This window comes from Canis lupus, chromosome 10 (genome assembly GCF_011100685.1).
Source record: "Canis lupus familiaris isolate Mischka breed German Shepherd chromosome 10, alternate assembly UU_Cfam_GSD_1.0, whole genome shotgun sequence".
Classification (NCBI taxonomy): domain Eukaryota; kingdom Metazoa; phylum Chordata; class Mammalia; order Carnivora; family Canidae; genus Canis; species Canis lupus.
Genome location: NC_049231.1, coordinates 12,156,183 through 12,183,928, shown reverse-complemented (window position 1 = coordinate 12,183,928; position 27,746 = coordinate 12,156,183). Strand labels below are relative to the sequence as shown.

The window sequence follows — 27,746 nt, the reverse complement described above, 5'->3', positions numbered from 1 at the left end:
GGGATCAGACTTGGAGCTGTGTGTCCTTGAGATTCTCATGATGCAAACTGAAGCTTTACGGGTTTCAAACACTGTAAAGCAACCACACAGAAAGGAATCAAAAGCTGAACATTATAAACTTAAGGCTTAGTTTATGAAGTTTAAAGACATGCACACTGGTATGAAACACACCAGTAAAGGTAAATATATAGTCCATTTCAAAATACTCTACTACTGTAATATGATGGTATGTAAATCCTTTAACACTAGTATAAAAGTTCAAAGACAAAAGTACTAAAAATAACTATAGTTATAATAATTAGTTAATGGTACATACATAAGAAGAGGTATATTATGACATCAAAAACATAAAACATGGAGATGTAAGTAAAAGGGTAGAGTTTTTGTATATGATCAAAATTCAGTTGTTATCAGACTAAAATAAGCTATATCTGTACGATAGTTTATGTAAGCCTCAAAACTTTGTGTAACACAAAGCAATAAACCTATGAAAGATAAAGAGAAGGGAGTCAAAGCATACCACTACAGAAAAATCAGTTCATAAAGGAACACAGCACAGGAGGGAGAAAAGAACAGGGAAACAGCCCAAAAACAATTAATAAGATGGCATTAGTAAGTCCTTACCTATCAATAATTACTATAAATATAAATGGATTAAATTCTCCAACCAAAAGACAGAGAGAGAGTGAATGAATTAAATTTTTTTTTTTTGCTATATGTTGCTTCCTATAAGAGATGCACACCAGCTTTAAGGACACACACAGGCTTAAGGAATGGAAAAAGATACTCCATGCAAATAGAAACGAAAAGAGAGCAGGGGTTGCTATACTTATATCAGATATGCTTATGTCAGATAAAATAGAATTTAAGTCAAAAACTGTAACAAGAGGGGCACCTGGGTGGCTCGGCAGTTGAGTGTCTATCTCTGGCTCAAGTTGTGATCTGGGGTCCTGGGATTGAGTCTCGCATCAGACTCCCCACAGGGAACCTGCTTCTCCCTCTGTCTATGTCTCTGCCTCTCTGTGTGTCTCTCATGAAACAATAAATAAAATCTTAAAAGAAAAAAAAACTGCAACAAGAGACAAAAAAGGTCATATACGGGATCCCTGGGTGGCGCAGCGGTTTGGCGCCTGCCTTTGGCCCAGGGCGCGATCCTGGAGACCCGGGATCGAATCCCACATCAGGCTCCGGGTGCATGGAGCCTGCTTCTCCCTCTGCCTGTGTCTCTGCCTCTCTCTCTCTCTCTCTCTGTGACTATCATAAATAAATAAATAAAAAATTTAAAAAAAGGTCATATACTGATAAAGGGGTCAATTAATCACTGATAAAGGGGAACATTCATCAGAATATAACAATTGTAAATATATACCTCTATACTCTATATTGATATCTCTCTATCTTTCTCTTGAGAGAGATTGAAGGAAGAAATAGAAGCTATATAATAACAGTAAAGGACTTCAGTATTCTACTTTCAACAATGGATAGCTTATTCAGACAGGAGATCAGCCTGGATTGATTGAACTTGAACTAGGCTTTAGACCAAATGGACCTAAAAGCTATATCAGAAATCCCACCCAACAGAGCTGAATACACAGTTTTCTCAAATTCATACAGGACATTCTCAAGGCTAGATTATATGTTAAGTCACAAAACAAGCCTTACAAATTTAAGAAGATTAAGATCATACCAAGTATCTTTCCTAACTACAATGGTATGCAACTAGAAATTCAAGAGGAAGACTTGAAAATTCACAAGTATGTGGAAATTAAACAATACATGCCTGCAAAACTAATGGGTTAAAGAGGAAATCAAAAGGGAAATTAAAAACATCTTGAAACAAATAAAAATGGAAATGCAATATAAGAAAACTTACAGGATATAGCAAAAGTAGTTTCAAGAGGGAATTTTATAGCAATAAACACATTAAGAAGAAGAAAGGAAGATCTCAAATAAAAAAACTAACTTTACACCTCAAGGAACTATAAAAAGAAAAACAAACTCAGATGAAAAATAGTAGAAGGAAAGAAATAACAAAGATCAGAGTGAAATAAATTAAACAGAGATCAGAAACACTATGGAAAAGATCAACAAAACTAAGAGCTTGTTTTTTGAAAAGATAAACAAATTTGACAAACTTTAGCTAGATTATGGGGAAAAAAAAGAGAAGATTCAAATAAATCACATCAGAAAGGAGAAGTGACATTACAACTGATACCACAAAACACTAAGGATCATAAGAAAATACTATGAACAATTATACTCCAACAAATTGGGTAAGTTAGAAAAAAATGGATATTCCTAGAAACATACAACCTACCAAGATTGAATCACAAAGAAATAGAAAATCTAACGGGCCAAGTAAGAAAAGGAGATTGAATCAACAATCAAAAATATCCTCAAAAACTAAAGTCCACGTATCAATCAGTTTCCCTGGGCAATTCTACTGAATGCTTAAAGAAGAATCAATACAAATCCATTTCAAACTCTTCCAAAAAATTGAAGAGGAAGGAACACTTTCAAACTCATTTTTAAAGGCTAGCATTACCTTGATACCAAGGTCAGATAAAGAGACTACAAAAGAAAGATAATTATAGACAATTATCTCTAATAAATGTGAGTACCAAAATTCTTAATGAAATATTAGCAAATAAAATTCAACAATACATTAAAAAGGTCATATACCATGATCAAGTGAGATTTATTCCTGAGATGTAAAAATGGTTCAACATACTCAAATCAATGTGATATACCACATTAATAAAATCATATGATCATCTCAGTAGATGTTAGAAAATAGAAAAAGTATTTGACAAAATTCAGCATCTTTTTGTGAAAAAGAAACCTCTCAATGAAATACAGATGGACTATACCTCAACATAATAAAAGCCCTATATGGTAAGTCCATACCTAACATTACACTCAATGATGGAAAGCTGAAAGTTTTTTTTCTAAGATCAAGAACAAGACAAGGAAGCTCACTGCCCCATGATTCTATGCAACATAATACTGGAAGTACTAGACAAAGCAATTAGACAAGAAAAAGAAATAAAAGTTATACAAATTGGAAAGGAAGAAGTAAACTGTATCTGTTACAGATGATATGCTCTTATATAGAGAAAGTCCTAAAGATTCCACCAAAAACTTAGAATTAATGAATTTACTAAAGTTGCAGGCCACAAAATCAATATGCAAAAATTCGTTGCATTTCTTATACGCTAACAACAAACTATTTAAAAAAGAAATAAAGAATCCCATTTATAATAGCATCAAAAGCAACAAATACTTAGGAATAAGTTTATCCAGGAGGTGAAAGATCTGCACATTAAAAATTATAAGACATTGATGAAAAAAATTGAAGACACAAATACATGGAAAGATATCTTATGTTCTTGGATCAGAACAATTAACATTGTCAGAATGTCCATACTATTCAAAGCCATCTATAGATGCAGTGTAATCCCTCTCAAAATTCCAATGGCATTTTTCACAGAAACAGAAAAAAAAATCCTAAAATTTGTATGGAACCACAAAACATCCCTAAATCGAAAGCAACCCTGAGAAAGAACAAAACTGGAGGCATCACACTTCCTGATTTCAACTATAATGGAGCTATAACAATCCAAATAAGACTAGCATAACAACAGACATATGGACCAATGGAATAGAACTGAGAGCCCAGAAATAAACTCACACATATATATATGCTCCACTAAAATTTGACATGGGAGCCAAGAGTACTTAATGGGGAAAAGATAGTTTCTTTAACAGTGTTGAGAAAATTGGATATTCACATGCAAAAGTATGAAATTGGAGACCTACCTTATACCACTCACAAAAATTAAATAGATTAAAGACTTAAATGTAGACCTAAGACCATAAAACTCAAAGAAGAAAACAGGGAAAAAATTTCTTGACATCGGTCTTGGGAACCATTTTTTTGGATATGACACTGAAAGCACAAGCAACAAAAGCAAAAATAAACAAGTGGATGAGATGTCTGGGTGGCTCAGTGGTTGAGCGTCTGCCTTCGGCTCAGGGCGCAATCCCAGTCTGGGGATCGAGTCCCACATCAGACTCCCTTTGAGGAGCCTGCTTCTCCCTCTGCCTATGTCTCTGCCCCTCTCTGTGTCTCTCATGAATAAATAATAAAATCTTAAAAATAAATAAATAAATAAGTGGGACTATATCAAACTAAAGAGCTTTTGTACAAAAAAAGAAAACATCAACAAAGTTAAAAGGCAATCTAAAGAGTGGAAGAAAATATTTGCAAACCATGTATCTGATAAGTGGTCAATATTCAAACTACATAAGGAACTCACACAACTCAGTAGCAAAACACAAATAATTTGATTAAAATGGGCATGAATGAATATTTTTCCAAAGAATACATACAAATGTCCAAAAGGTCCATGAAAGGATGCTCAGTATCACTAATCATTAGGGAAATGCAAATCAAAACTACAGCGAGGTATCATCACATACCTGTTAGGATGGCTATTTTTTAAAAGGCAGGAAAGAGATGACAAGTGTTGGTGAAGGTATGGGAAAGGGAAACCCTTGTACACTCTTGGTAGAAATGTTAATTGGTACAGGCACTATAGAATACAAAATGGAGATACTCCCTCCCCAAAATTTCTGGGTGTATATCCGAAAGACGTGAAATTACTGTCTTTAAGAGTTACGTGCACCCCTAAGCTCATTGCAGCATTATTGACAATAGCCAAGATATGGAAACAATCTAAGTATCCATTGATAGACAAATGGATAAAGAAAATAGGATACACACACACACACACACACACACACAGAATATTATTCAGCTATAATAAAGAAGGAAATCCTGCCATTTGTGACAGGAATTGAGAGCTATATGCTAAGTGAATTAAGTGAGACATAGAAAGACTATGATATCATTACATGTGGAAGCTAAAAAAGCCAAACTCAGAGAAACAGAGTAGGATGGTGGTTTCAGAGGCTGAGAGATGGGGGAAATGAGGAGACATTCATCAAAAGGTACAAACTCAATTTATTATTTTTTTAAAAGATTTTATTTGTTTATTCATGAGAGACACAGAGGGAGACCGAGACCCAGGCAGAGGAGAAGCAGGCTCCATGCAGGAGCCCGACGTGGGACTCGATCCCAGGACCCCGGGGTCACGCCCCAAGCTGAAGGCAGACACTCAACCGCTGAGCCACCCAGGCGCCCCATACAAACTCAATTTAAAATGAATAAATTCTGAGGATCTAATATACTGCATCATGACTATAGTTAACAATATTGTATTATATACTTGGAAGTTGCTAAGAGAGTAGATCTTAAATGTTCTCACCACACACACACGATAATTATGTGGGTGATGGATGTGTTAACTAACCTTATTGTACTAATCATTTTGTAATATGCATGTGTATCACATAATCATGTTGTATACCTTAAACTTATATCTCAATAAAGCAAAAAAAAAAAAAAAAACCCACACTTGGTAAAAGGAAGGATAGTTGGTGGGGGATTTGAAGAAAATAAGATATGACACAAATTGAAAACCAGCAAATCTGGGTGAAGTATATACATGGGTATCACTATTATTCTAAGTTTGTGTATATTTGAGATTTTTTTATTAAAAATGTTAAGAAATGAGTAAATCAGAAAACAACCAAAAATCTTTTGACAAAAGCTCTTTAAGATTTTCTAATTCTGGTACAAATGTTCCCTTACATCTAAATTTTTTTTAATAAAAATAAGGCAGAAATCATGAAGACAAGAATAACATCCTATGGTTCTAAATCCTAGTAAATGCCATACAACCATTCACGATGTCTACACTCTGGAAAGCCTTATACTATAATTATAACTGGTCATTACATCAGTGGTCCCAAACAGATTCCCAGCCATCATCTCTGACTCCTCCCCACCCACTCCCGCAAAGGGGAATCCACTGTGCCACGTCCCTGCCACGCGACCAGTTCAGTCTCCCAAACCTCCTGACTCCACCCACTTTTCTCCATCCTCACTGGCACAACCATACCTAGCTTGTTTTATTTTTCTTGTCAACCAGCTTAACTCTTCTTTTTTTAATGCTCACTTGATACATGGCTTTGTGATTTAGCCCAAACGAGAGCAGACCATGGAATATGATACTAAAGTCCCCTCTCCAGTGCAGTAAGGTCATTCTGCAGTGTCTACCCAACAGGACTTTTAATGCTGCCTCATGAGATATGAGCAATTGGCTGCAATTGTCCAGTTACTTGTAAATAATGATGACAAGCCAACTCTGATTTCTCCAACTCAAATTTGCTGGCACCATACATCTTCCAGGTAGATCCAAATAGGCAGAAAGATAATTCATGTGTTTTCCTATTTAAGAGGAAATAAAGGTAGAGAGGAAATTTACTACTACCTTCCTGGTTATAATTATGGCCCTGACTTTATGGATCCAATGGAAATTTACCAAAAAATAAATTTCTAGGACATTATGTTATGGGCACTGACTCTGACTTCTTCTCACACTAACCTAACCACTGAACACTGTCCTCTCACACCAGACTGAAGCCATAAATATGTTCAAAAACATAACCCAGAATTTTCTGAAACTGTTCTTTTCTATGCAAGTGACAAATCTCTGGGAGTTCACTTTAACCATGAACATGTAACTAGATGCCTGGGGAACTTTGTTTAAATACGTACATCCAGGTCCCATGTAAAGGTCTATATTCATTAGGACTCAGATGGGCATAAGTCTGGGGCATTTTGAAAAGCTTCCCCATCTAATACCCAGTGTTGGTTAATAACTATTTTATAATTGAGCTTAATTGAGTTATTCAACTGTGTCCAGTTAATAATAATTAACCATGTAAAATGGGACCCATTGTCTCAGCTGAAATGAGGCTTTACGATTGTGATGCAAAAATGATTAAACCAGCTTGCCACCCAAAACTGCTGATGAGGTCTCTGGCGGGATGGATAGAACCTGCTTCAAGTCACATGAAAATCTTGTGCCCATTTATGACTTGCTTTGGGGTAAAGGTACAAATGGACAGCATGACCTATTTCCTGCAAGGACATGCACAGCGGTTTGGCGAGTGTAAGTGCACAGGAAAGCAGCAGGGAGCGTTATGAAATCAAGGCCTTCCCTGAGCTTGGACAGGCCTCTTCCTTCAGCCACATCCTCCCGTAGCTCCCTTCACTCTCCGTGCTCTAATCATATGGAACCATGTGCTGTTTGCTGAACGTATCAAGCTTTCTCTGGTTTCTGAAGCCAGCACAGCACAGGCTGCTCCCTCTACCCCAACCACCTGCCCGCCCCCACCTCCCACTTTCCTTCCACTTGGTGTCATGTTTACCCGTATGATAAACACCTACAGACAGGGCCGCATCTTGTCCACAGTTCTCCATATAGAGCAGGAACTCGGGACGTAAACACGAATGCATATTCTTACAAGGACGGCTATGGCATGCCCCACGGGGACCCATAGCACCCTTCTCTAGTGAAACGGAGAGCGGCCAACCTTCTAGTCCATTCTTTTATCTGAGGTTGCTCTCAGAAGAGCAAAAAGACTGAGGTCCAAATTCCATGTAAGGGAATGTCCATGGAGTTTTGGGTGAATTAAACAAAGAAATACTAGTGTTTAACATCCTCAGTGCAGTGGGGGGCGGGCTTGACTGTACACAGCAAACTGGTTTCCACTCTGAGTAGGTCCTTTCCCCTTTGGGAGGGTTTGGCTCAGGGAATGGATACCCCACCCCCTAGGTAAGCCTTGCAGAATGCAGTTTGAAAGCTCGGGGTCCCTCGCAGTTCTGATGATAAAGGAACCTGCAATGAGCAGCCAGGCAGCAGAGCGGATTTCCTCTCTTTTTGGGAACTACAACTTGTCCTCTCTCTAACGACACTAATTAAGGGGAACTCAGTCTGATGGCAAAGGAAAAGCTTTGAGAAGTTGAAATAGACTCTTATTTCTTTCCCAGTGAGAGTCACGGATGTGACTGTTTGTCCTCATGGCATCTGATGTTGTATGGACTCATGTCTTATAATAAAATCATGGGAATACAGTAGCCTGCAATTGAGCATCAGGAGAGTGCCTGCCAGCAGGAGGAAAACTGTCTTTAGCCAACGGATGTGCCTGGCAATTATTTGGGCTTTGAGTAAATTCGGCTCTCAATGTTTGTCCAAGACTTTATTTTGTTTATGGCTCACCAGGCCTTGATATGGATCTAAAAAACATAGCCTCCCTAAGCCAGAAAAGGAGACTACCGAGTTACACTTTCGTAAATAAAGCATAAAACTCCAGGTATTAAATCAGTGGCTTGGGGCAGCCCAGGTGGCTCAGCGGTTTAGCGCCACCTTCAGCCCAGGGCGTGATCCTGGAGACCTGGGGTCGAGTCCCACATCGGGCTCCCTGCATGGAGCCTACTTCTCCCTCTGCCTGTGTCTCTGCCTCTCTCTCTGTGAGTCTCTCATGAATAAATAAAATCTTTAAAACATAATAAATAAATCAGTGGCTTGAGTAAACAGGGCTATCTGATTTTCAAAGTATTGCCACTACCTGCTGCCACAATTTTTAAACTGCAGTTTTAGGTGTCTGGAACAAGGTCTTCTCAACATTTTATTACAAAAAATTCCAACCATGTGGAGAAACTTTAAAAACTGTACAGTAAGTGCCCGTATACCTACCACTTAAATTCCACAATTAGCTCCGTCCATCCATCTTGTTTAAATGCATGCGTCAAAATAAAAAACAAATTGTGACCAACCTTGAAAATTCTCTGAGCAGACAAAACTAGTTTAGTCATATAAACAAAGCTTACTTTAACTTATTTTGCATAACTAACTTGACCTACGTCATCTCTTGCTTGCGCCTCTGGAAATCATAAGCAAAACCTGAACTGTTTCCCAAGGTCAATATGAAGTAATCACTGACCACTTTCCGATCACTTAAGAAAATTCTAATGTTATAACCAATCACCGTGAAGAATGAACAGGCACTGCTTTGTCTCTCTGTAAGCTGCTTCATAAACTGTCTTATTCTGTGTTTTGGTTTCAGTTTACAAACTGTCTTTTTTGTGTGTGCACAATAAACTTTTACTAATTACTACCCTGGTGATCCACAGGTTTTACTTCTGTTACTTCTGAACTATTAACACATGAAAAAAAAATGAGCAACAACTTTTTTTTTTTTAAAGAAGACACAGCTACAAAAAGAAATTAACCTACGAAAAGAAAATTTCCAAGAAAACAATAAATATCATATTTCTCTCTAAAATGTCTACCAGCGGGGCACCTGGGTGGCTCAGCAGTTGAGCATCTGCCTTCGGCCCAGGGTGTGATCCCGGAGTCCAGAGATTGAGTCTTGCATTGGGCTCCCCGCAGGGAGCCTGCTTCTCCCTCTGCCTCTCTCTGTGTGCTCTCTTGAATAAATAAACAAAATCTTATAAATAAATAAATACATAAATAAATACATAAATAAAATATCTACCAGAAGCAAGAGGATTTTCTCCCTGCTTCCAGTGTGAGGAGCTTCTAGGAAAGAAGATGGCCTACAAACAGGGGATCAGGTGTTAAAATACCCAGGGTTGATTTTAATAACAGATTAGTTCTAAAGTAATCACCTGGCTTGGAGTCAAATCAATTATGTGAGCACAACAGAGAAGGATTACCCCCTCCAGGAGACTTATTGCCACAACCAATAAATGAGTTCTGCTATGTCTCTTGATGAGAAAAGACCAGACTTTTAAACCAAACTGATGAGTAGGACATTGAAAGCCCCCATTTTGGGCAAATACAGGGACAGACAGGCTCCCAGTCATGTGATAAAGAAATCACAGCAGGGGGGATGACGGGCACAGCACAGAGAATATAGTCCATGGTGTTGTGATGGTGTTGTATGGGGGCAGAGGGGAGCTACGCTTGGGGTGAGCAGAGCATGAAGTATAAACTTGCTGCATCACTATGCTGTACGCCTGAAACTACTGTAACATTGTGTGTTACTATACACGAATTTTAAATTTTTAATAATAAATTAAAGAAATGCCTCCATTGAGATTCTCGTCTAGTCATAGGAACTCAAACTACTATAAATTTTTTTACCACTCAGTTTTTCTGAATAAAAAATAGTATGCGTCCCAAACTGTGGAAGGCGCCACGATGTCCTTCGACAGATGAATGGATAAAGGAGATGTGCTCTATATACACAATGGAATATTCCTCAGCCATCAGAAGAGACGAATACCCACCATTTGCTTCAACGTGGATGGAACTGGAGGGTATGATGCTGAGAGAAGTAAGTCAATCGGAGAAGGACAATCAACATATGGTTTAACTCATATGTGGAATATAAGACATAGTAAAAGGGATTATGAGGGAAAGGAGGGGAACTGAGTGGGAAAAATTAGAGAGGGAGACAAACCATGAGAGATTCCTAAGTCTGGGAAACAAAAAAGGGTTGCAGAAGGGGAGGTGGGTGGGGGGATGGTGTCACTGGGTGTCAGGCACTGAGGGGGGCACTTGATGGGATGAGCCCTGGGTGTTATACGCTATGTTGGCAAATTGAATTTAAGTTTAAAAAAATGTAAAAAAAAAGATACTAAGGGTATAAAATAGTAATGTGCCATTCTATTAAAAAAATAAAACAAATTATCTCAGACATCAAGGTGGTAGCATTTCTGAGAAAAAATTTTACTAACAATCACTTATTAGGTTATACTCTACTGTAGACCTAAAAGTCATGTCTTAAGAAAGATTTTATTAACAAAAATCACTTATAAAAGCCAATTGCCTTGGTGGAGGAAAAGGGATAAAGGGAGAATTTCAGCTTGCCATACTGAAGTTATTTTTCCTGAGAACTGTAAAGAATACAATAATTTGTCTGGTATAGATGTGAAAGTGACCTTATTATCTTCCAAACTTGCTGAGCCAAGTTTTGGACAAAGTCTTATCTGATGTTAAAATTTATACATTATCTGTAAGTTTCCAATCATCTAAATCAACAATATTTTGATAACTTTCATTTCCTTCTCATCTCGTCTCTTTCCTCCCCATGTCCTTATCCGTCCTCTCTGCTCACTTGACACTGTGCTTGCTCCATATTTTGCTTTAGCCCAATCTTCTTGGCCGTCCCAGATCTCTTCTTCCCTCTACTGGCCCTAACTTGAGGAAATCTGCTGCTTCTGGTCTACTGCTCCTTCTCCCACGAGCACTGCAAGCCTGCAGGCTGGGCAGGTGAGGGAGGCACCACGGGGATGGCACATGAAGCCCTTCCAGGGGAGCCACTCCTCAGCATCATGTCATGAGAGCTGAGGGCTCAAGGGAGCCAGGAATCCAGAATTCGTGTGGGGACCTCCTAAGTTTTAAAAATAGGCAACAATCGGAGAAGTACAAACATTATATGGTCTCATTCATTTGGGGAATATAAATAATAGTGAAAGGGAATAGAAGGGAAGGGAGAAGAAATGTGTGGGAAATATCAGAAAGGGAGACAGAACATAAAGACTCCTAACTCTGGGAAACGAACTAGGGGTGGTGGAAGGGGAGGAGAGCGGGGGGTGGGGGTGAATGGTGACAGGCACTAAGGGGGCACTTGATGGGAAGAGCACTGGGTGTTATTCTGTATGTTGGCAAATTGAACACCAATAAAAAATAAATTTATTATTAAAAAAATAAAAAATAAATAAAAATAGGCAACAAATTTGAAAAATTTTTAAATGTCATGAGAAAAAAAAAGTCTTCAGGCCAGACTTGGCCGCAGGCTTCTGATCTGTGACCTGTATCCATAATCTGTTCCTTATTAATTAATATCTTCACCCACGGCTGCAGCTTCCCCTTGGGCCCCAACTGCACTCCCAACTTTCATACTCCAGTTGCTTCTGGACATTTTCATCTGAATATTCCGCTGACATCTCAAACTCAAAAATTGAACTCATTTTCCCACTAGAAAACCACTTTTCTGTCACATTTTCTCATTTTTATAGAACCACTTCTCTTCCTTTCATTGAGACTCAGCAACTCAGCCATTAACTTAAACACATTCTTACCGAGAACCCACAGTGTACCAGATACTGAACTAAACAACACAGGATTGACAAGGCTCATCCTCTGACCTTGGGAGGCGCACGGTCTAGTGGGAGAGACACGGAGTAGAAAGAGAACGACCACACGATGTGATAAATAGTCTAGAAGATGTGTTTTCGGAGGCCTGAGCCAATATAGACACAGGATCAATCAGAGCATCAAAGAATTCATTAATTCATTCAACTGATACTTGTTGAATTCCTAGAGTCCTCGAAGCCCTGGGGTTGAAGCCACAAACAAAGAACTGCAGATAAAGCTTTGAGACTATAGAAGATTTTTGGGGTCATGCAATGAACCAGGGAGACTGGTAAAGAATAAGTAGGCAAATAAGATCATTCCAGCTGGGGATAGAACTCTCTAGGCTGTTGTGAAAAAGTCTGCAGGGTGTGCCCCGCACAGAGGTTGGGGCTGAGGGGCCGGGGAGGTCTGTACCGGCCAGAGGAGGCACCTTTCTCTAATTCCAGCCAAGGTGCTACACACCCGCTCAGTGGCCCTGAATGTCACAAAACAGTGAAACCAGATGACGCCGAGAGTCTTTTAGAGGGGGTGGCCGGGTCAAGTCTTGGTGCTGCGATCCAAACGACAAGATTATCTAGAGGGCGAGTGTTCGGGGGCAGAGGACACTCAGTGGAACAGTGCTGGGCAGAAGCAGGCTTGGTGAGCGTGAGGACAGACAGCAAAGCCGATGGCAGAGGGGTGGCGAAGCCGAGGTGCAGGTGTGCGCAGAGACGTTGTCCCCTGCAGGGGCCTCGGGGTTGGCGGGGTGGGTGTGAGTGTTCGGAAGTGAGTCAGAGAAGATCCCATCCAGATGGTGGAAGGGTGATAATAAGCCAATGAAGAGCCCAAGTGGAAAAGGGAGATTGTCCGATCAGAGGTGTTTCGTGTTGTCTGTGTTTTAGGGAGAAAACTGGGAAGCATGAGGAGAATAAAGAGGGAAGAGGATAGACGAGAGATGCCGCCAAAACTGTCCTAGCAGCACTCGGCGTCTCATTGGATACCGTGTGTGAGAAAATGGAAGAATGGAAAGACCCCCCGGATGCTCCTCCTCCTCAGCCAGACCTTCAGGCCCCAGGTTAGCCACTGTCTTCTTTCGCTGGTCTCTTGGCCCCGCTTCCTTTCCACCTGCAAACCCCTGCCCAGTGGCCACACACAGGCCCCGCTTCTGCCACGGCACTTGTCACGCTGCCACTCATAGCTCCATCCTCGCGTCTCGTCTCATCACCCTGCTTAGACGGTCAGCTGCTTGAAGACAGGAACCCTGCCTTACTTCTCTCTGCATGACTTGAACAGACAATTCCTTCTAGTTGAAGGAAAAAGAGAATCAATGAGTAAGAAGTAACCACATACTGAGATATGGTAGGATGGCTTATAACATGCATTTGTAAAACACACACACACACACACACACACACACAGATTATTCAAAGCCTATTTATTCACAGAATGAACCTCATCCTTATACAGACTCAATTATAAACATGTTTAGGGCCACTCTTACGCTTACTGGGTACATTTTTACACCCAAGTACACCTAATAATAACAACGCTTGAGAAATGTAACCACCTACCCCCAAATAATCACAGAAATAAATAAAGAGATAGATGAACAAGCCAAAGGGCAAAGCCCTAGGGGTCTTACGCAAGGTTAGATCACGGTGTCTGCCTCCTATGGCCCCCTGGCTCTCAGGACCAGCCCAGAGCCCTCTCATGCTACCTACTCTTACTGAGCTTTCACTGGGGCACATAAATCATAAGAAATTTATGAGAGGAGGCAAATTACCCCAGATAAGGGAGGTTTACCTTACACAGTCATCTCTTCTGAAAGAAAAATGATTTCTTTCTTTTCTTCTCCAAATGATTGGGCCGACATCACTAGTCTCTAGCTATGGTTGGTTACAGGGACAGTCTGTAAAGATCCAGCTGGTTCTGTTTCTTATTTGGGCTTAAAGTTGCAAAGCGCATGTGGAAAAGACACAGCAATCACGGAGTGCAGCATCTCAACATTTTCACGTGCATTTCTAGTTTGCACTCGAGCTTCAATAAAAATTTCTTTATAGCAAAGGGACATTGGGTGGAAGAGAACTGAAGAGCAGAGGGAGAAACTGTAACTGAACCTGACCTCCACCCATTGCTACAGCAAGTGAGGCCCAGGAAGTCCTAGGAAAGTCTCTAAACACAAGCAGTCCTGAATGTGGTGATCAAGGCCAACGTGGTGGGCACACGAATGGGTAGGAGGCCAGGAAAGCAAGAGGCTCTCCGTACACCTTGCTTAGCGTACAATTAACGTAGAGTAGGGGACAACAGGAGTCACATTAGTTGTGTCCTTAATAAGGAGGAACAAAGGAAATAGTCTGTGCAGTATTTATAAGGGGTGGAGGGATCTTCCGCAGCGTGGAGGGCTAAACCAGCAGTTGAAGTTTCTCCTCGGAAATGAGCCCAAGAGGAAAGCCAGGCCTCAGAGCACAGAGATATTCACCCCCTCATCGTGTTACAGGTTCTGTAAATGAGTGTGGCCTTGGTGATGTCTCCACAGATGGAATCAGGGCAAGATCCTGTTACTGAGAGAATCACGACTTGTCCATTCTGGACTCTTGTCGGTTGTATTTAACTTATAAACTGCTGCCTTGGCGTGGGTTGCTCCTCAGATGACAAACGACCCCGGCTGCCCAGAACGGAAATACCACCCCTATTGTCCCAGGGCTCTGGGCTTGCCTTCTTGGGAATGAACTTGGGTTGTAGCCTCTTTGGGGGGTTAAGGGGATGGGCGGTGCTTAGAACTGCCGCTGCTAACAATCCTCACTATCCTCATGCAACTCAACTGGGAATGGGAAGACACTGGGCCAGCAGAGAACTAATTATTTTCCTGCAGAGTGACAATCATAAGGCCCTGGGCAGATGTGACCTACACAGAAAACACAGAAATCTTTCCTGACTGTTCCAGGCGAGGGCCACAGTCAGAAGAGACATGGTTGCTACCACATGAGTAATCCCAAGAGCCCCACCTCGGCAGCCTAATGACACCCTGCAGGTTGCACCCTGAGCCTGACAGCTGTGCCTACATGTTTTTCTCTCACCCAGGAAGCTTCCTGACAGCTGTGCCTACATGTATTTCTCTCACTCAGGAAGCTTCTTTCTGAAAATGCAAGAGAGTGAGTGTGACCTTGCTACATGAATACCTCTGAGTATCATTTATCTTACATTTGAAAGAAATAATTGGAAAACTTCACGACTTGATTATTAAAAATAGATTTCTCACAATACACCTCTCAAGGGAAGTGAAAGCCCAGGTCCGAGACCAAAGAGCTGCTTCTACTCGCGATGGGTCTGGGAAGCAAGAGGAAGTAACTTGACTTTTGCCCCTCCGCCCCTGCAGCCCAGGGCAGAGCAGGCCATCCAGGCCTATGATCTAAGTGTTTGTTGCCCAAGAGCTTATAGGAAGAAGAGCGAGCAAGGGCCCAACACGGAAAGAGACCCTCCTCCTTTCTGCTCCAAGTGTGGCTTGCTGACCAGCAAGATTGGCAAAATTGGCACCACCTGAACGCTGGTTGAAAATGCAGGATCTTGGGTCTCTCCTCATTCTTGCTGAATCAGAGTCTGTATTTTAGTGAGTTCCCCCCGGGATTCATGTACACTTTGAAGTTTGAGAAGCACTGCCCCCGTGAACTGACAAATTACCAATCGGTCTCCACTCAGATACCTCTCCCTACAACCATAATATCCCCACGTCAATCAGTTTTTTCCCTCCAGCATCAAATACATCAGTGCCATGTACAGCAAACCAGCAGCACAGTGCATCTGCCAACCTTGCAAAAGATGCAGGATTTCACAGAACTAAGGCCCGTGATCTCGGAGAACTACTCAAGTCACACAACAAAGCCCCGGTGAGCAGAGGAAGGGCAGGCTGAGACCCCTTTACCGAGTGAAGGGGAGCTCATCTACAAGGAGGGGACGGCCCCTCAAAAGAGAATGATTTGAATATCAAAGAATGAAGACAGGCCCTTGGGGAAAAGGCTGAGACTCATGAATATCTTTGTAGAAGTGACCCACTTTATGATTGTGCTGTAAAAGTGGAACACACAATTTTGTTGAAAAACTATGCTCAGAAAGAAAAATGAACACTGCATTCGAACTGTAATCATTCTAAGAATGTAATCATTCTATTACAATTACTTAAATTATGTTGTGTGAGTTCCAGTTCCATTTTTTTTTTCCAGTTCCATTTTTTAAGACAAATCTAATCACAACTTGTTGTCCCTGTTTCACAAGACATCAGGTCCTCATTTTAGGGGCACTCCTGTTAAGCCGATGTTCCCCAGGCCAATTTCCTTCTGACAATCAGCCTGGCTGAGCTCAACCATCACTGTTACAGATTCCTTTTTCTTTCTTTTTTTTCTTTTTTTTCTTTTCTTTCTTTCTTTCCTTTTTTTTTTTTTTTTTTTTTTTTTTTAGATTCCTTTTTCTTTTTCCCTTATGGGGCTTCTTTTTGGTACCCATGCCCAGGGTGCCATAATTGATACCAATTACTCCACAGCCCGGGGAAGCTTTGCTGTTCCTGGTTGCATGTTTCAGTGCATTGCGATGCCACAGAAAAGGGATTCCCCCGTGGGGTCATAGCTCCAGGGGGTAGATCTATTTTGTGGTTACCTTATCAACCATGAGGAAGTTCTGCAGCGTCTCTCCATTTTCACAGGTGACATCACCAACCTCTCTTACGGCTCTAGGCAGGATCTCTTGCACCTCCTGGGCGATCATTCCTAGACACAAACACTCCAACACGTTTAGTCAGGAAAAGAGCTTTCTGGAGAAAATCCTTCCAGGCCTACATCAAAATAGAATGTTGACAGCCCCCCAGGACATCTTTGCAGATAGATGCTTATTATCCCCTTTCAGCTTTTGCTTTGATCTATGATATATTTGAAGCAAAGGAGGAATTTTGAGCCCATAACTGCTATAGGATTAAAAAGAGGGGTGTCATTTTCTTCACTTTTCCTTGAGACTGGGGGCTAAGTGTTGGAAGGGGTTGAGTAAATACTTTAAAATCCCTGCATCTAGAAGTAAGGTTGGGGTGTTAGCTTGATTTCCTATTTTCCTACAGGAGGATTTGCCATCTAAACGGTTCCTGTTTCTTTAGGATTCCTGGTTGGAGTATAAACACCACTTTTCCCCCTCTCTGACCTAGACCCACCTACTCTGCAATGTCCCTCTCTCCCGGGTCTGCCCAATGCTGCCCATGTCACAGTTGGAGCTGCCATCTGGCCCTGAGGCCTCATCCCATGAGCACAGTGGCTCAATGAAAAGAAGCAAGGTTTCAAAATATTTCAACAGTACCTCAGGGTGCAGGAGTAGAGATGGGGGTGTTGAGTAAGGATGACACAGAAATTGCTCTAACCTTTCCCATGACTATGGATTTCACAGAGGAAATCAATGCCATAGCATGCAACCTCCAGCTAACGAGGGAATTAAACTTTGAAGAGTTGACAACACAAAATTAAAAAGGGAATTTGTGTGCCTACCTGTTTGATGGGCGGTGTTTATTCCCATCGAAGATGCGAATTCTGGTCTGTAGTCATATTCGACGATCCTCATTTGGGCTATTCGTCTTAACTGTTCATTTGTGTCGACCTAATTTAATTAAAGAAGAGCAGATTTCACCCGCTTAGATATTTCCTATTCAAATCAATGCCCAAAGGGACCCAGGGAAATTAGAATGTTGACAGTGGGACTGTTCTTTCTCTTGCCCAAACTATTCTAAGAGAAATTTATGTTTTTCTCCTTAGAGAAACCATAGCTTCAAGGTCCATATCAGTGACTTCAATCCACTGACAAATCAAGACAGAGTTTTTATGTCTAAATTACAGGGTGAACGTTCCCTTGTTCACTACTCTTGCCTTTTTTCTCTCCTGTGAGAGGCCAATCCTCATTCTGAGAATGGAGACTGATCACTTCGGAGAGAAACAATCAGGATCCAGGATTGCAAGGGATCATTTCCAAATGAACACAGTATAAACACCAAATAAACACAAATACGCCAAACGAATTTACAAACTGAAAAGGCTTAGTTCAGGTAACGGTCTTTGAGGAATGGCTATATCCTATATCACTGATTTTGGACACCTTGCTGTAGAAAATTTCCTCAAGTGGCAGGTTGCAAGCCTGTATTAGCCACCTGCTAGGCCTTCTAAGATCCATACTTTCCTCTCCTACAGATGGCCGTTCCCTCAAACCACGCTGGTCAGTGATGGTGTGCTCCTCTGAGTTCATTGCTCTTATAGGTTATAAAAGGTATTCCCAACTTTCACTGCCAATTCCTCAAAATAATGTCACTGGGTCCCAGCAAAATGATAATAATAGGCAATAGAGTGAATTTTTCCTAAAGCCAGATGTGTTTGATTCAAGGGGTTCTCTTTTGAGTTCTTTTTAATGAATCCATGGTACTAGCAGAATAGATTTTTAAAATGACCTTTTTCTATAAGTAAAATGATGACCCTTTTTCTTTTACGATATAGTTTTCTTTGGGAATATAACAATTACAAAACCCGTGGTCTGTTGGCAATTAAAATCATACTGCTCGGACATTCATCCATGTATTAGAGTAACCAAAAGTGCTGTGTTTTTCTTGTTTTAGGAAAACCCCTGACATGGCCTTCAGCTCCTTCCTTGACCCACCCTGTTGGGTGAGTGGAAAGCTCCTCCAATATCATTAGAAGCTCCCCGTCCTTCACTAGTTTGGCTGATTGTGAAAGGTGGTAGCTTGACTCTTAACTGGCTAACCGGGCAAACTTTACTTCAGGTTCTTCTTGGGAATTATAATTTGGGGCTCACTGTTATTTTGATACCTGCTGTTAACAAAAGCTTGGTTTAATTCATTCATTCATTGTTTTATTCAATTAACATTTACCCGTCACCTTCTATATACCATGCACTACACTAGTTTTGGCACTTTAAAAAAATGATTGCCTTTTAAAAATTTGTGCTCTACCAATTGTGAAGCCTGAAACCAGAAAGCTCCTAAGAGAGAACATAGGTAGTAATTTCTCTGACATCAGCCACAGCAACATTATTCTAGATGTCTCCTAAGGCAAGGGAAGCAAAAGCAAACACAAACTATTGAGACTACATCAAAATAAAAAGCTTTTGCACAGCAAAGGAAACCATGAACAAAATAAAAGGCCAACCTCCTAAATGGGAGAAGATATTTGCAAATGATATATCTGATAAGGGATTACTATCTAGAATACATAAAGAAGTTATATAACAGAATACTAGAAAATAAAGAATCTGATTAAAAATGGACAGAGGACCTGAATAGACATTTTTCCAAAGCAGACATCTGGTAGCCAACAGACACATGAAAAGATGCTTGATGTCACTAATCAACAGGGAAATGCAAACCAAACCATAATAAGTTATCACCTTACATCTGTCAGAATGGCTAGCCTCAAAAAGACAAGAGACAACAAGTACTGGCAAAAATGTGGAGAAAAAGAAATCCTTGTGTACCATTGGTGGGAATGTAAATTGGTATAGCCACGTGGAACACAATATGGAAGTTCCTCAAAAAGTTAAAAATAGAAATACCATATGATCCAATAATTCCACTATGGAGGACCCAAAGAAAATGAAGACACTAATTCAAAAAGACATATGCACCTGTTTATCATAGCACTACGCACAAGAGCCAAGACGTGGAAGCAACCCGAGTGCTCACCCGTAGAGGAAGGGACAAAGTAGACATGCTATATTCATATAATGGAGTATTACTCGGCCATTAAAAAGTGGTGAAATCTTGCTATTTGTGACAACATGGATGGAATTAGAGGATATTATACTAAGTGAAACAGAGGACGATAAATACCATATGGTTTTACTTATATGTGGAATCTAAAAACCAAAACAAATGAATAAACAAACAAAAAGCAAACCTATAAATAAAGAGAACAAACTAATGGTTGCCAGAGGGGAGGAAGGCGGGGAATGGGCAAAATGGGTGAAGGGAAGCGGGAGATACAGGCCTCCAGTCATGGAATGAGGAAGTCATGGGGAAAAAAGGTGCAGCATCGGGGATAGAGTTGATGGGGCTGTAATTACATTGTATGGTGACTATACTCGTGATGGACATAGCATAACATAGGGCTGTTGAATCACTATGTGGCACACCCAAAACTAACGTAACTTTGCGTGTTAATGATACTCAAATGAGAAATAAATAAGCAAAACTAAAATTAAGAAAAATTTAAAAGTAAAAATAAGTAGATAGGTTTTCTGACTGTCTTGACCTTGTATCATACTATTTCTATGGGGTTTCACATTCCAAATTTCCTAAAATTTAGACTTATTAAATGAACATTTAAAAAAAATGTTTGTGGTCTAGACAGGAAGGCAGACTCATCCCATATGATTATATTACAATGTGAGAAGTGCAGAGTGATAACAGAATTATGAATAGAGAATTATGGCAGCTCCAAGGGGGTCCCTAAAATATTCCTAGGGAAGCATAAATGAGGGCTTCTAGAGATGGTGAAGCCCCACGGAAATCCTGGTTTATTTTGGTTCTCAAGCAAATTCTGCTCCTTGCACTTCTGGCCTTTGGCTCAGGGCATTTACCCTGCCTCAAAAGCTTCTCCTTCCCACTCTTACCTTCTCCTCCCCTAACTTAAACATCCCTTCCCCAGGGAAGCACTTCTTCATCTCCTGTACTAGGAAGGGTCCCTTTGCTTTATGTGCTAATGGGAGCTGTTGTTTTCCTGCGTAGCACTAATCAGAGTTATCCCCAGACTACTAGTTGTGTCACCTTTACTATGTGCCTTCCCTGTAGGACATGTAATATCCCCATGAGGGCCGAGACGCATTAAGGCCGTGCTTTCCTGCCCACCACCATATTACCAGCTTCTAGTACATTTCCTTGCATGGCGTTGATGCTCAACTAACATTTGTTAAATAAATTAACAATCTAATAAATAAATTTAATAGGAATACATTTAAGATAGGAGTTAGGGAAAGAGCTAAGGAAGGGAGAAGGGATGGAAAGGGGGAGACCAAGGCAGGTTTGCTAGGCAGAAAGAACATCATGAGCGACGTCTCAAGGGACTAAGTCCCCTGAACGATGTCTGCATGACCAGGGCAGAGTTTGGCATTACTAGACTGTGAAGGTTAAGGTCAGAGCCGGGAGGATCTTGCAGGCCACGCGAGGAAGGGGCAGTCATGATTTCACACCGGCCTGTGCACGCAGCTAACATGGTGAGTGCCTTCATTCATGCAATAAATTTTTTTTAATTGATTGGAGAGAGAGAGAGAGTCAGAGGAGGGGCAGAGCGGGAGAGAGAGGGACAAGCCAACAACAAATTGTTCATGAACAGCACCCGATGTTATCCCAGGCATTGGAGATCCAATGAGTATTTCTTACTTGGAGTTTGAATTTTTTAAAAAGTCCTGATTTTGAGGGTAAGGCCCTCAGCTAGTTCGTCTCAGGACCCCTGCAGTGCCCAGCAGAGTAACTTCACCCAAAACCTTCAATGAAAGAAGAAGGGATGAGAGAATGAAGGTAGTAAAATGGCAGGACAATCCCTGACACTCACAGAATCGAAGACAGGGCATCAGTCAGGAGCCAGCCAGGCCCTAACCAGCTCCCCACTCCCTGCACCTTGGGAGTCCTGCACCTGCTTTGCCTACTTTTCACTATCCCTGTGGTTCCTGCCTGAGCCCCCACGGGGGGCCTTTGCTGCCAACAGGAAGCAGAGGAGGCTGTGCCCTCACTCCGGCTGTCCAGGCTACGTGGGGGGAATGTGGCCCCTTTGACACATCTTCCCTGAAGACGTACTGCTGCGCACGGTACTTGGGTTCCACGGTATTATTATCGCTGTGCTTCAGATAGATTTTGGCTGAAGAAAATTTTGAGGGCTGGCTTGGGGATCTAAACACCTTCTATAGCAAATTTTCTGTAAGAAAAATGCTCTTCTGGGGACGCCTGGGTGGCCCAATGGTCAAGTGTCTGCCTTCGGCTTGAGTAGTGACCCCAGGGTCCTGGGATTGAGTCCCGCATCGGGCTCCCCGCAGGGAGCCTGCTTCTCCACCTCTCTCTCTGTGTCTGTCATGAATAAATAAAAATATTAAAAAAAAAAAAACAGAAAGATAATGCTCTTCTGGTTTATAATGCCGGGTTGTAGACTTTCCAGAACTAAACATAAGCTGCGTGCACTGCCCATTCCCTATGCGTATACGTGGCCTAGGGAAAGCCCTTGAGGCCAGAGCTGTGCCTTCTGGGCCTCCTCCTCCAGGAACCAAACACCGGCCAGGACTTCACACGGCACCTTGCTCATCAATGCGCATTGAGCCAGAAGCTAGAAGCTGAGGTCGGGTGTCTGATTTGGTCTTGCACATCGCAGTCTTGGAAAGTACTGCGCCTGAATGCAAGTGGCCGTCACTGTCTTGTTGCTTCACACCTTGGCTCCTCCAACATGAGCTCAGCAACTGCACCGCAGAGAAGGCGCTCCTGCCCCCGGGACCCCAGTTTGTTCAGGGGGGGAGATCTCACTCTCCATCATCCGGCCGCAGCCTAGGCAACCAGACTCCCATCAGGAGCAGCCTGGCTGACACTGGGTCACCTCAAGCTCAGGAACTTCTGCATCTGGCTCATGGCCTGGAGGGGAGACTTCGCCCCCGTGACCTTCTTGGACCCGACACTTCTGTCTTTACCACGCTGCTGATGTGGTTGGGGAAATCGATCTTCGAGCAATTCATCTTGGCTGATTGCTATCCTGGCTTTTAGTTTTGAATCCTTTGCGGCCTTGTTTGCAGCCTTCATCACAGAATCTGACTGATGTGTTCAACTTTCAACCGCCTCACTTTGTTTGCCTCGACCTTACCGTTTTTTCATGCTCCTTTGTTTCTCAGCACATCGTTTCTACCCTGATTTCGCTGTTTCCACCGTAAGAGCTGCATTTCCTTCTACGGTCTGTAGTCACGTCAGTGAACACGGCGTCTGGGTAAGGGAGGCCGCTCCTCACCAAGGCCCACCTCATTTTCCCAGTGCTTCCACGATGCTGGCTTCAATCACACCTGCTTTATGGTCTCTGGGTGGCAGATATGTGTCCAGATGGGCACAGAGGCCTCCACCAGGCCTCTATGCAGGGTGCTCATGGGCTTAATACCCACAAAACCAGCTCCATTGCCCTGAGTGAGGAGGCACAGAGCCAGGGCGAGGCGGCGACTTCTATTCATTTCCCCCCATCACAGTACTGGGCAACGTGCTTTGCCACTGTCCTGCAACAGCCCATCCGGAAGCCAGCTCTGGTGACCATGCATCCTTAAAGAACGAGAAACTGCCTCCAGTCCCATGCTTGTAATCAGGTCAACCAGGGTGCAATGGCTATTTTTAAGAGTTGGAAAAACTGAGTCAAGGGAGGTGAAGATGAAGTTCACGTGTCTCTCAACCCTGTCATCATCACCCTCATCTCCCTTGTCTGTAATAGTGAACAGAACTGATAAGTGTGATGACTCTACTGATGGGGTGACCCAAGTGTGGGGTTGATTCAATTGAGTAGGAAGCCGGCAGCATGAGCAGTGTGAACGGATTCACCCAAAGCAGAACAAACGATGTAGAAGTCTACTGAATCCTTCATTGGGAGCGGCCAACAGGGCGGGGAGGGAGAGGCTGTCTGCCAGGAGACAGCGGGAGGGGCTGTATTTAAAGGAGGAAGGTGAGGAGGTACGGGGACATATGGAATCTTCCCTTTTCTGGTAACTGTGCCTGGTTGTAAGAGGCCCATTGGTCAGTTAGGGTATTTTGAAGTGTGTAGCCTGCCGGGCCTGTCCATACTCAGCCTAGGGGAGAGGAGAGTGTTCTGGGCCCTTTCGGCATTCCATCACTCGAGCCTGTTTGCCTAAAAGCAGCCTCCGGGATAAGATTTCTAGAAACCCCTATTTCATAAAGGTGGATAGACCTATTAAGAACAAACATATTAATATGAAATAATTTAATAAATGAATCACATAGAATTTTCATTTTTATACAGATAAATAATGCTAAAGCTAAAGAATGCTTCACGTATGTGAGCTGAAAAGACACATTTAACACCAGTGAATTGAATATGAGCTTTCCCTGTTCACAGGAGAATACAGAGGCACAGAACATCCCTGTGCCAAGGTTCCTGGGCCAGTGGTTGCCGGAATCAAAACTAAAACTCTGGCCTTCCACCAGAAATTGGGCTTCTCCTTAGCCCATCGTGTGGCCACAGGCAGGAAGAGGATACAGGAATTCCACAGTGAGAGCCTGGATTGGGGTGACATTTTATTTATACGAGAAGGCTGCCTAGAAGAGATTTGAGAAGTTCTAGGGAAGCTTGTTATTTTAAGACAATATGTTTTCTTCAAACCAAGACGTTTGGTAGGCGAATTCTGGGTGGTAGCCTGGTGGTAGCAGGAGGGGTTGTGGAGGACTCTCCCGACTTACCATCTTCCATTTGCATTTGGATAAGATCTAGTAGGGAATTGAACAGCCAATAGCAAAAATAAGTTTGAGTCGGTGTGATCCGAAACGCAGACACTTTATCTTTCTCTGAAAGTCAAAAGCACCATATCTAGGACTGGGATCGGGAAATGTACGTGAGAACTTTGTAGCCCCAAGAGTTCCCATCCGGCAGTAGGTCACAGCTCTCCTAACACGAACCACGGCTTTGCAATCAGTATAAAAGTCTACAATTACAGCCATTCTTTGGAATCCACTCAGCAAAGGAGGACATTCCTTGGCCCGTTTAGAAAAACCAGTGCAGATTTGCACTGGGAAAGGAATGCAGTCTGGAAGGATGGCCAATGATTTACAGATTATGTCTCCTTTGAGCTAAAAAAGACTAAGGAAAGGGGGTTCAAAAACACAATCCTGCCCCAGCCTCGAAGATGCGTGTAGGAGAAGCCAGTGAATGAGAGGACGGGGTCGGGGTAGAAGCGGTGAGTGGGAAACAGAATTAAGCGATGGGAGGGCGAGGACGGAGAACACTAGAGCGTTCTGGCTAAGGAACCAGCATCTTTATCCCAATCTCTTAGGTCTCCAGGGCACTTGTGACTTCCCAAGATGATTCTTATCCCAATGGGTTAAAAGTAAGAAAGACTTGGTAGGACCAATCAGAGAGGCACTATTTGCACCCTCTCGAGAGGGCAGCGGGTTCGGGTGGAGCTGTGCTATCCAGGGCCGCGTTGCAGGGGCGAGCCCAAAGTGGAGAAGCACCTCCTGACGTCCAGGCCTGAGTTCTGATTTCCACTCGGCAACCGTCTCTCCAGAGATAGGAGAAGGTCTTGGCCTGGAGCCTTAGGCCATGAGACTGACCTGGTGGAGGGAAGAAGGGGAGGAGGGGCACCTCCAACTGTGCCTCAGAGAAAGATGATGAGTGGGGAAGGCGGCGGCAGGCAGGGCTCCAGGACTCCAGGAGCGAGAGGCTGGGAGGCTCAGCAGAACTACGGGCAGGAACTGGCCTGGACCGTGCTTGGAAGATGAACAGGGAGGGGGACACTAGGGCGTGGGAAGGAAAGGGCAAGCCCAGCAGCTGACAATGCGTGGAAGGAAGGGCAAGGGCCCGTGGACAGTGACTCGAAGGCTTCCTGCTTGTGAAGCCAGGGCTGTGCTGTCCCTGCCCACGGCTCCCGTCAGGTAGATCCGCTCTCTCGGGTAGGAAGTAGCTCAGACTCAGCAGACAGGCCTGTCGGCTCCAACACCCACAATTGTCACGCACTGTGTGTGTCTGGCCCCAACAGGAGACGTGGACAGGGACCCTTTGCAAGGCGTGTCGGCGTCCAGGGGCACCCAGCACACCTGACTCAGGTGTCAGAGGGGGCGCCCAAGGCCCACCCCGCGCTCACCTCCTGGATGTTCTGCTTTGCCCGGCTGTCCGAGGGATGCATAATGGTCCCCATCACTTTCACGTTGCCGCAGACAACCAGGGCTTCATCAGGTGCATCTGTATTTATTCCCACTCGACTATGACAAACAGCAGATTCGGGAACTTGTCCTCGCTGCCATAGTGCATCACTGTCATTTTCAAACTGACCAGGGTTAGAGGCCTGGAAGAAATATGTAAGTACGTTACAACTAAAGTTAGAGCAGCTGGAGTCGATGGTTGCTTTATTCCTCAGGGCTAAGGAACACGGAATGGCATCTAAGTCTTTCAGGCGAGAGTCCTCTGTTGGATGGGACATTCCGACGTATCCAAATAACTGTGGCCCCAGCAGAGCCAGAGCTCAGCATGTCATGGTTTGGGACGTCCCAGCTCGACTGCGACTATCCAGGAATTAGAATGTGTCGCTTACGTTGAGCAGATGATAAGGAAGAAGGAAACTCAAATATGACCTTCTTTTCTGGGAAAATAAGAATAAGGATTTCACACCAGCACCTTACATTAGAAGTTATTATACGTTTATGAAAGTCCGGGTAAATAAAACTACTTTGCATTTAGCTAGCCCTTTTATAAAAGTTTCAAAACGCTTTAGTATTTATGATTTCATATGCAATGGGCAAGCAAACAACAGGACAAATGTATTTGGTTCACCCCAACCACTCCCTAAACACAGGTGACACTGCAGGAGGAGTTACAGGAGCTACGCTCGATGTGCGCTGGGCCGCACCACCGTTCTGCACGACGGACGCGTACTGCTGTCCTCATTTTATAGATATCCAGAAGACTCTGAAAGGATAAATATATCGCCCAAGGCCACGAAGCTAATAAATTCTGGAGCTGGACTTATACTTCTTTTAGTGATTAAATAAAGATTCTAACTTTTCCTATTAGAAGTAAGTCTGGCCGGAGGCACCTGGGTGGCTCAGTCGGTTAAGCGTCTGCCTTTGGCTCAGGTCATGATCCCGGGGTCCTGGGATGGAGCCTCACATTGTGCTCCCTGCTTGTCGGGGAGTCTGCTTCTCCCTCTCCTGCTGCCCCTCTCCTCCCACCCACCCCCCAGTCCTGCTCATGCTCACATTCTCTCTCTCAAATAAATAAATAAATGTAAAAAAAAAAAAATAACCCTGGCTGAATGTAGTCTTCAAAGAGTATCCAAGTGAAATGATGAGACCAGACAACATTCTGGAGATTTTACTATTCAAGAAAATTCTTTGCTGAAGAATTTTTCACTCGACTGCCTTCCCTTCTCCCCACCTACTACGGCTGTTTGGTTTTTTTTTTTAAATTTTTTTATTTATTTGTGATAGTCACAGAGAGAGAGAGAGAGAGACAGAGACAGAGACACAGGCAGAGGGAGAAGCAGGCTCCATGCACCGGGAGCCCGACATGGGATTTGATCCCGGGTCTCCAGGATCGCGCCCTGGGCCAAAGGCAGGCGCTAAACCACTGCGCCACCCAGGGATCCCTACGGCTGTTGAATATATTTCTTTAAGTAGGAATCTCTGAATCCCTCCATATCCTCACAATAAAAATAATTTGTTTTTAAAATTGTGACCTATTCTTTTAAATGTGATTTTTGTGCATTTGAGGCAGGTTGTCACAAGTTCAGGCACTGATCATCTAAAAAGTCGACACTGATGCAATGTCTTCACTTTGCTTTTCTGGGCCGTGTGGGAGACACTCAGGATTCAGGACCTGAATATACATAGATTATCTCTGGAAAATAATCAAGACACCAATTACAACATTTTCTTTAAGGACAGGAACTGGGAGATGTAGAAATTGGGCTGGGAAGGAGATT

General features: G+C 42.9%; 1 protein-coding gene across 1 annotated transcript in view; it reads right to left on the bottom strand.

Moving 5' to 3' along the window:
* Positions 1-27,746, bottom strand: part of MYRFL (myelin regulatory factor like) — an 83,228-nt gene that overhangs the window by 22,507 nt on the left and 32,975 nt on the right. The window contains exons 9-11 of the mRNA XM_038549569.1: positions 25,911-26,111; positions 17,576-17,684; positions 16,707-16,816 (exon numbers count right to left, since the gene is read on the bottom strand). Coding sequence (XP_038405497.1) covers positions 16,707-16,816; positions 17,576-17,684; positions 25,911-26,111 — 420 coding nt within the window. The remainder of the gene's footprint in view (positions 1-16,706; positions 16,817-17,575; positions 17,685-25,910; positions 26,112-27,746) is intronic.